This window comes from Terrapene carolina, unplaced genomic scaffold (genome assembly GCF_002925995.2).
Source record: "Terrapene carolina triunguis isolate 2854851 unplaced genomic scaffold, T_m_triunguis-2.0 Scaffold194, whole genome shotgun sequence".
NCBI lineage: Eukaryota > Metazoa > Chordata > Testudines > Emydidae > Terrapene > Terrapene triunguis.
Window position 1 is genome coordinate 2,071,084 of NW_020664545.1, and position 9,914 is coordinate 2,080,997.

Below are 9,914 nucleotides of genomic sequence, written 5' to 3' on the forward strand. Positions count from 1 at the left end.
TGACCCCCATCCCTAGAAAAGGAGTGTTTCCTTCTGTAAAAATGTCAGGGAAATGCATTAGTGAGTGAGGCCAGGAGAACAGCGTCACTGAGCAGCATTGAGACCCTGCCACCCGCAGGCCACACCAACGCTGGGCAGGATCCAGACAGGCCTGGACATGACTCATGGACACTCCTTGGGCGGAAAACCCCCAGAGTTCAGCTGCCCACTGGCACCGTGTCTGCCTTCAATGCACATCAGGCGGCTCTGGCCAGTCTCCACAGTCAGTTGCAGGCATCTGCTGGTTTGTGGCTGGACCCCGCCCAGGTCCCAAGTCCTGCTGCAGTTTGTAACCGGCCTCAGCCGGGCTCTGCCCCTCCTGGAAGGCGTCTCTGTGGCCAGGGCTGCTCAGTTGCTTTCCACCAGCTTGGCAAGTCCCTGCCGGAGCTCGCTGAGCTCAAATATCTTCACATCCATTAGCTCGCCCACCTTGGTGACTTCGCCCTGCATCTTCTCCCTCTCGGCCAGTTGCTCGGCCAGTGTTTGCTCAGCCACATGCAAACGTCGCTCCAGCTCCGCGTTGCGTCCCTCCAGCTCCTGGCCAGGGATGCAAAGGATTAGTAAACAAATGGACAATGAAGCAGCTACCCCCGCACCTTAACCGCATACCCCCCCCAGCCAACATACACACAGCAGCTACACCTCCACCTTAACCGCGCACACACCCCACAGCCAACACACACACACAGCGGCTACCCCTGCACCTGAACACCAGTGCGCGCACACACCCCGCCTGTTCTTTACACCTGTGCCCTTCCACTGACACACACACACAGGTTATCCCCTACACCAGCACAGATGCCCATGTCCTCAGCCCTACTCATCACATACCCATGTGCATAATCCCCTGCCACGGCCCTTCTCACACCTGCACACCAGGTGCACGGAAAACACATTCCTTTATTGATCCCATCGCGGAACTGGCCCCAGCAGATCAGGCTGGAGTTCACCTCATGGTACCTGGGCCTGACCCCCCGGCCCGTGTGGTCTGGCCATCACCCCACTGCACACTGACCGTGGCAGGAGTCTGGGAGCTCAGCTCCTCGGCACATGCCAGCCGGCTAATCGGACTAGCCTCTGGAGATGCAATGCCAGAGCTGTCCACTGGCCCAGCAGAAACTCTCCTCTCCTGGCCTCTGTCCAGCCTCGGAGCTGCACGCCTAGGATAAGACCACGTAGATCTCTCTCCACCCCACACCCAGCACCCGGTCGCTGAGCAGGAAGATGCTTGAATATATTCTTTGTCCCGTAAAACCGGAGTCCTGTGCTGTGAGCAGAGCCTGTATCAGAGTCCCAGCCCCAGCGGGCCCTGATGGGCACAAGCAGGCAGCCCTCACAGAGCCTGGATAAATGGAATGAGAGATGCCATCTGCGTCCTGCCTAGGGGTACAGAGCAGCTTGCATCCCTCCTTGCCTGCCCTCCCCTGTGAACCCGCTGGAGTCAGCGCTCCACCCCTGAGGGGGTCAGCTGGCAAGAAATTCTGCAGCTCCCCTTTCTGCAGGCTGGGCACATCCTCTGCCCAGAATGGGGCCCAGCCAGTGAGCAGAGTGCCCGGCCTCCCGGGGCTGCCAGGGGATGGAGGGTTACAAGGCACCGCCCTGCTCTAGATGCATGTCCAGGAGGACGCATCAGGCTCTGGGGGAAGTATGATACGCAGAGAGGGTTCGTTATCTTTTCAGTGCACGTTGGGTGCTGGGTGGGACTGCCTTTCTGTGGGGCATGGGAGGAAGGGGAGAAGGAGGCACATCCCAATCCTGTCGCCCAGCAGCACCCCAGGAACACACAGGATGGGGTCCCCTTGCTGGCCATGGCTGGAGAAATCATTCCCCTATCAGCAGCTCTGCAGAAAGAGGAAAAGGGGGGCCCAGCCTAGTTGGGCTGGAAGCAGAGTGAGAACCCCAGACCTGCACCCTCTCACGGGCACAGGGGAGAGGGGTGTAGCTGGCCATCCCCCAGTCTTTAACGGTGCATCAAGATGGATCTGTCTAGAGAGCGCAGTGATGTCCCCAGACCTGCCATTCGATACGGGGTCCCCCCGGCAGACCTCCCCTCTGTCACCTGCAGCTTCTGCAGCATTTCCTCGCGCTCCCCCTCCGCCTCCCACTGGCCACTCTTCTGCCTCTTCAGCTGCTGAATTTCCTGAATCACAGAAAGGAAAAGAATCACTGCCCGGGCCAGCCCCATGCTCCCCGGGCCATCGCGCCTGACGCAGCCTCAGCGGTCACAGGCCGTGCGAAGCCAGGAGACCGATGCCACATTGTGCTTCACTAACACCCCACCACAGGGGATACATGTACGCAGCCCCCTCAATCCTCCCCTGACTATGGCCAAACCCAGCCTCCCTGGCTCCATACCCTCCCCCTAGCCCTCCTGGCTCAGCCCACGCTGCTCGTCTGACCACCCCCACAGGGCACGTCTACACGGCAGCAGGGGGAACAGACTCGCACCAGCGGGGCTCAAACTGGCCCACTAGAAATCCCAGTGCGGACGGTGCAGCTGGGGCTGGAGCTCGGGCTCAAGCCTGGGGGCTGGCTGGGAGCGTGAGCTGCTACCCAGCTGCACTGTCCACACCCTAGCCCTGCCAGGGTGAGTCTGTCTCCTGAGGTTGGAGGTGTAGATGCACCCACAGTGTCCTACTCCAGTGCTCACATCCAGGCCTTGTCCGTGCCGCCCCCGCCTGACCCTGCCTATTGCCCACCCTTTCCTCTGGCCCCCGCTAGCCCAGGAGTCTTAGGTCTTAACAAAACAAAGAGCAGATTAACCGCCCTCCCTCCCCCGCCCTCTGCTTGCACACCATCTTTTCCTGCTCCCACTGCATCTTAGACCCCTGGGTCGTTTCGTCTCCAGGGGCGGGGTCTCCCTGCGCACCCCTCACACCACGGTCTTTCCCCTCTCTCCTCGGCAGGCGTCGGGGGCAGACAGAGCTCTCGCTCCAGACACACACTGAATGATGCGCAGAACAAACTCCCACCCCCACCCCTTGCCAAGAGCATCCCCCGGCGCTGCCACCCACCCGCTTGGCACAGCGAGGGAAGAAGGTGCAAATGAACAAATCCCAGAGACTCTCTCCACATCTCCCCTCCCCCAACCCCTGTAATTAAAGCTCTGCTTTCAATCATTAACGTACATGCTGTGAAAGCAAGAGGCAATAACTAGGCCAGAGGTTAAACGTAGCTGCTGAGGAGAGGGGTGGGCATGTGGGGCAGGCTGTGCCATCTGCAGCTGAACCAGCTACACCAGAGGCTGTCATGGGGGGGGGGGGTGAGGCAGGGGCTGTCTGATGCCCTGGCCTGGGATCAGGAACCTTTACATGGGGACCGTCAGGTTTCACACCTATTCAGCCTCAATTCTCTTTTGTGAGCAGGTCAGGAGGCCACACGGGGCCCCTCCAGTGCTGACCTGTGACCCTCTTCTCCTTGGGAAACTGCCCTCCCCTGCACAGGGGCTTTTCACACCACTCTGCACAGAGGAGGCAGAACATGCTTCGGGAAGCGTCTTGGGGCCCTGGGCCCCCGGCCGACATCTGCTCCCCTGGCTAAGCAGCGAAGTGTAGCCCCACAGCCGCTACGTTCGCTGGAGAGAGCTAGAGCGATGGGCACAAAGCCAACAGGGAGTGGGGAAAATGGCAGGGGTTTGCTAAGGGGCAGAAAACCATCGAACGTGATGGAGGCTGGGGCCGTCCCAGTAAGATTTGGCCCAGTGCCACAGAACAAAGCGTTCTCACTCTCCCATCTGGGGGTCGTTATCTGAGCACGGACACGGCTCCATGCTCTTCTCCCTGGGCCCGGGACAGAACTCGCTCTGAGAGCGGCGGGAGTGGACCAGGGGGGTCCCACAGGCCAGGGAGGGGGGGAGAGATAGAGGGTAGCGTCGTGGGGTGTGGCGACAGCAGCCCAAGATTCACTCATATTTTGGGCTTGTCCTAGCCGCCTCCCTTGGGGCATTGCGGTCGTTCAGCCGCTGCTCCGAGCCCTCATCTGCTCCACTGCTGTTACCTCGTCTTTAGCCTTGATCAACAGCTCCAGCTCCTCCAGCGTCTGGTTCAGCTCCTCCTTGCTGCGCTCGCTGGAGGAATCGTGGGCTTTCTGCAGCTCCAGTTCAGCCACCTACATGGATATGCAGGGAGAAGGGAATCGGGTCCGGTGCCGCGTGCCTGCCGGAGCCAGGCACACAGGCCTGGGGATGCAGCTAAGGGGCTGGCCAGGGGCTTGAGCGCTGAGGCAGGTCGAGACAAACCTTCCAGCTGCTGGGCAAAGTGATTATTCCTGCCCAGGAGCCCCCGGACCTTAGCAGCCTCATGGCTTCTAACGAGAACATGCCCACCCCACAATCGCAGACTCTGCTCCTTGGAGCCACCCTAAAGCTCTCCTGGCCGGACTGGGGGGATATTTAAAGGGGAAGGATCTTTCCCACTGTCCCTCTCCGCTCCATGTGTAAACATGGGCTGGGAAAGCGGGGAAACTCCACCCCAGCGCCCACCAGGAACAAGGTATCTGATGCTTCAGTTCTCCATGACCTGGCCCTTCACTCGCTATCGCTGCTACCAGCCCTACTCCAGAGCTGGACCCCACCTCTCTACGGGATTTCGGAGTGCCTGTCACCTTGGTATCTAGCCTCTACAGAGCAAAGGCTTCCACGAGCCCCCAACACTACAGCCGCGCAGTAGGGAATATGGTGCGGCAGCCATGTCGAGCCCCCCCCGCCCCCCCGTTGGAGAGCTGCACTGGGCGTGGAAGAGTCTCTTGCAGCTCTGCTGTGCTGGGACCCAAGGATCAGGAGCACGCGACAGTCCCTAACCAGGCAAAACTCAGCCATGAAATCCTCCCCTCCTGCCAGGTAAATCTCCCCCCCAAGGCCCTCTCCCCACAGATACTCACTGCCTCTTCCCCTGACGTACCCCTTCCCCAAAAGTACCCCTCTGTTCTTCCACCAGAATCTCCCCTCTCCTCTTCCCCCAAGGGTCCCTCTGCTCCTCCTCCAAACTCCAAGTCCAACCAGGTACCGCTCCCTCCCCTCTCAGACTCTCCCCTCCCCCAGACTCAGACAGGGGGTCTTTCTGGCAGCCCTTCAGCCCACGCCCAGTGACCAGAATCCTCAGTCTCACTGCACAGAAGCAAGATCTTGTCCAGTGGCTCCTGCCGGGCTGACCCTGAACAAAGATTCCCTCCCTCCCCTCGGTGCAGATCACACGCTCCAACAAGCGTCAGAACCACGCTCTATCTATAGCCCCATTCCCCCCTTCCCCTGCAGTCTCACGCTTCCAGCAAAGCTGGGCCAGCTGACATCAGCCGCACCACCCTGAACTGTGTGCAGAGGGCCAGGTTCTGCTCTCAGTCCTGCCTCTGTGGAGCCAGAGGCTCTGCTGCAGTCAGTGGAGTGACCACAGATTTACACCAGTCTTAACGAGGGGGAGGGCTTGGCCCAGGCGCTCTCCGTTTCTGAAAAATGCTGCACAGAAGCTTAAATAATTCATCGGCAGAGGATTTGCTTTGAAAAGTTCATCCCAGGACCCACACCTAGGATGAAAACCCTCAACCTCGTCTGCACGGAGCTCTGCTGGTGCACTTCTAACAGGGGAGCTCTAGTACAGGCGTGTGCAGTGGTGGCTACGTGGGCTAGGCTGGGCCTGCACTGAGCTTAGCTTGATGCGGGTGACCATGAGCTGCCAGATTCCCAGGATCGCTGCCGTCATGATCCCCAGAGGTCTGGCCCCCTGGAGGCCACCCCTGGCCCCATGATGGGTGTGCCTTGCAGCGAGTCAGCAGATGCTCTGGACGCTCTTGACTCTTGATCTTTTCCCCGATTCTTCCAAGTCCCGGTTTATGAGGTCGGCCAGTCTCATTAGACCCACGACCATCTCTTTGGACTGGGAGAACATTGAACCATCGGGGGATGGGGGAGGGATCGGCAGCCCTTGGTTTATCCCCATAGGCAGAGGCAAGCTTCTCCCTCCCACCACCTGCACGTGCACACACCCGCCACACGTCCCAGCCACGCCTCGCAGGGCATCCTCTAGGGGCGAGAGGGAAGTTCGTTCTTTGTGGCTTATTCAGTCCTTGGCATCTCTGCTGAGAATTAGCATCAGGCCTGGTGACTATTACTGGGTATTGGGCTGGAAACCACCAATGCATCACCGAAAGGGACTAGCAAACAGCCCTACCTCGCATGGGAACAACTGCTGCGTCCTACAGATCTGCATGTAACTCAAACCACTGGCCTAGAGGCGAAAAGGCTCCACAACCCCTTTGCAACCTCTGTAGCCCCTTCCCAACCAAATCCTGCTAAGACTCTGCAGCCCCCTTCCCACAACTCCTCTCCCCAGCGAGCCTTGCCGTGCGACTGGCACTCCTCCGCCTTGCCGCAGGCTCAGCTGATCCGGGATCTCTCCCCCACTAGGGAGGTCAAAAGCCCCTATTGTTCCACCAAAGGCTGGATACAAGGGCCTGTTTGTCCGGGATCACACTGCTGCTGTTCTGCTCGGAGCTAATTTTAGCAACGTCTTTCACCCCGTCTGTTGGCAGGCCAGGCGGCTGCCCAGGTGGCCGGCGCAGGGGCAGGAGGTGAATGCGAAGGGGAGCACAGCCTTCACTCACCATGGGTGGCAGCTGGGGGACCTCAGGGAACAGGAGCGAGGGAGAAACACTCCCACATGCTCCCCTCCCCACCCCCACCCTGCTGTACCAGCCATCCTGCAGCAGGGGAGGGCAGGGGAGCAGGACCTGCTGTCACTCAGCAGCAACATCTCTGGCTCTTTAATAAATGCTGTCCAGAGGCAATGTGTGGGGGGGCATGCGGGGTCACATGTCCCCCCAGAGTCGCTGCTTGGCTTGTACTGAGCATGCTCAGTAACATCTGTTGGAGCTGCTGCCCTCACTCGGCCCCCCGCAGTCTGATGCGAGGTCCTGTCCTGCTGGGCCCTTAGGAAGGGGACTGAGGTTTGGGGGGTGGAAATGGGGATCTAACTCTCTGTAGCCCTCACTATCACCAGCAGGCAGGAGAGCAGGCTAAATGGCCCAATGGTCTGATCCATTATGGCAACAGCCATATCCCGCTGATGCCCAGATAGCACCTTCCATCTGCAGCCGATCTCCCACTGGCACCCATGGAGGCTGAAGGCAGCATGTGGCCCACAAGCTATGGGGGCCGTGCAGATGTGAGACCAGGGTGCCGCCTTGCCCCATTCCTTGTGCTCACCCGCAGCCGCAGCGTCTCCGTCTCCTCCTGGTACGCGGCCAGCTGCTTCTTCCACTGCTCCACGCTGGCGTTGGCTTCCTGCAGGGCAGCCACCAGCTTGTTGTTGTTGTCCTGGAGGGTGAAGAATTCAGCTTCCCACTGGACCTCGGGCACTGAGCTGCAGGAGGGGGCATGGAACCACAAGCCGGGAGTGAGAGGGAGGGAGAAAGGTCTCTGCTTCCCCGGGGGTGTCTCAGCAGAGAGGCCTCCCTTCCCCCACTGGGCAGCGTCCTGAAGAGCCAATTCCCAACACAGACATGTCCTGATCAGAGCCAATCCTGCGGGACGGGACCTCAGGCCGCCATGACCCTGCCCCATCCTGGGGCTGCTCTCGCCTCCCCTTGCACCCTTCAGGACATCAAGGCGGGAAGGAGCCTGGTCGAGGCTGTCATGGAAGCCATGGCTTCGGCGCTGAGCAACGGTGAGTTCCAACACACGACAAACACTGCAAGCTCCTGTCAGAAGCGCAGGTCTGTCCTCCACCTGCCACACCGGTGACAGGGACATGGCCTCCTCCTGGGCAAACTGCTGCCCTGCCTAACTGTCCTCTCCTCTGGACGTTCCGCCTGGGACGTGCCATTGAATGTGGCTGGGGAGAAGCCTCCCTCGCCAGCAATGGCTGGGTTAAACGACCTGTAAGTCTTGTCTTTAATCTCTATGGCAGGGCTTTGACCTACAGGACCCCCAGGCCTTCTCCCCGATCCACGGGTCAGTGCTGACCACACACTCCCAGAGGGCAGAAGGGATGGGGCTGCTACGCCCGCCCAGGCTGCTTTCAGCCTGGCCTCAATCTCACTTCCCGAATCTAGACCCTTGTGCCAGGTCCGAGCCTGTGTCTGTTTCCTGCCATTGCCATGTTTGGCTTTGGGAATCAGGAGGGGGGCAGGGGATAAGCGACCATCCACATGGCTCCACCCGTAGCAGAGGAGCAGCTGACGGGATGCCTCGGCTGCCCAGGACCAACAGGCTTGCATGGTGCTGGGGACGTCCCACTGCCAGATTAGCAGCCACGGCGAGGAGGCTGAGCTGCCAGGAAGGGGCTTTGCAGCCTGGAGCTTGGAACTCACCCAGCCGCTCCAGCTCTGAGTTTGCATTGCAGTAAAGTGACTAAATGGAACCAAACTAAAGCCCAGAGGATTTGCGGGGGGTCAAATGACACTTAGCTTCAAACACATCCTAACACGCAAACACTGTCATTACTCCCCACCCCCACCCCAGGCAGTCCCAGGGCAGAATCCGGCTGAAAGACTTTACAAGAGAAAGGGACAGGATCCGCCTGGAATCCCCAGCGGAATTACCACCAGCCCAGCCCTGGGCCAGCTAGACAGGTGTGAACATCTTCTGACACCTGGACCAATGACTTACTGTGCCTACAAGCTGCTTGGCGAACATGCTTCACCCCTGAGCTGCAGGGATTCCCCTGGTGTGGGAATGGGGAGGGATGTATTTCCCCATGGCCTGGATGGGGGCTCCAACTGCCAGAAGCTGGGCCTGGACGACAGGGGATGGATCACCCGATAATTGTCCTGTTCTGTCCATTCCCTCTGAAGCACCTGGCAGCAGCCACTGTCAGAAGACAGGACACTGGGCTGGATGGACCATGGGTCCAACCCAGCATGGCTGTTCTTATGTCCTCATGTAAGGCAGCAGTGGGTTTTGAGGGGCAGCATGCAGCCATAAGGAGAACAACAGAAAAGGGTCCCGCCCTGAGCACTAGGCTCGAGATGGTGGTGGGTCCCGGGGTTTATACCCTGCCCTGAGTCTGTGGGAGCAACAACGTTAGCTGGGGACCAGGGCAGCGGGAAGAGTTAATTCCTCCCTGGATGGGAGATGCTGGGATCCCCCTTCCCCACTGGGGACTGGACCTGAGAGTGCCCTGAACAGCTGGGCTGGGACCTGAAAGCCCCAGCTAAGCCCACGCCTCACCCTTCGGAGAGCATCTTCTTCAGCCGCTCCTTCTCCGTTGTTATCTCGACGTCGGCGCTCTGGCTCCGGAACAGCTTATCGTCTCCCGGCCCATTGGAGCTGATGACGGTGCTTGGCAGCACCTGCAGGGGGGTTACCACACGTCAGGCAGGTCTGGGACACGTGGTCACCCAGCGTCTCTGCCAGTCCCCAGGGTCTTACATAGGGTGACTCATTAGAAGAGCTCAGGTGTGGGGCCCCATGGGTCAGCGCTCTGCCCTGCCGTGGGGTGACCCCAGGTTCCATTCAGCTCCTGGGGGTGCTCATCTCCTGGGAGGGAAGGGGGAGATGGAGCATCTCATATCACCAACAGCAACGCCCTGTGGCCTGCCTAGACATGACATCAACAGGCGCTGAATGGAGAGATCCCATCTCAGCTCCAGGAAGGCTGCCAAAGGCTGCAGGGCTTTAGACTGTGGAGGTTAATGTGGGGGACTCTCCAGAAAGGGATGCTGGAGGGGCTGGAACAGGACTGGGGAGGGGTGTGTGCTTCCTTCCCACCTGGTCTCTTTGTTCGATTGACACCAGCACTGATGCCCAAGACACCAAAGGATGGGCAAAAGATTTGACCAGGCAGACACACAAACTAGACAGAGGGAGAGATGGATAGATGGAGGGAGGGATAGACAGATGGATGGATGGACGGACAGATGGATAGATGGAGGGAGGGAGCGAG

General features: G+C 59.7%; 1 protein-coding gene across 2 annotated transcripts in view; it reads right to left on the reverse strand.

Annotated features, from left to right (window-relative positions):
* Positions 1-259: 259 nt before the first annotated feature.
* HOMER3 (homer scaffold protein 3) overlaps positions 260-9,914 on the reverse strand; it is a 29,411-nt gene continuing 19,756 nt past the window's right edge. For both annotated transcript variants that reach the window (XM_024209821.3, XM_024209820.3), the window contains exons 5-9: positions 9,200-9,321; positions 7,235-7,391; positions 4,036-4,146; positions 2,099-2,179; positions 260-576 (exon numbers count right to left, since the gene is read on the reverse strand). In XM_024209821.3, the coding sequence (XP_024065589.2) occupies positions 388-576; positions 2,099-2,179; positions 4,036-4,146; positions 7,235-7,391; positions 9,200-9,321 (660 nt within the window). In that variant the 3' untranslated portion in view covers positions 260-387. The remainder of the gene's footprint in view (positions 577-2,098; positions 2,180-4,035; positions 4,147-7,234; positions 7,392-9,199; positions 9,322-9,914) is intronic.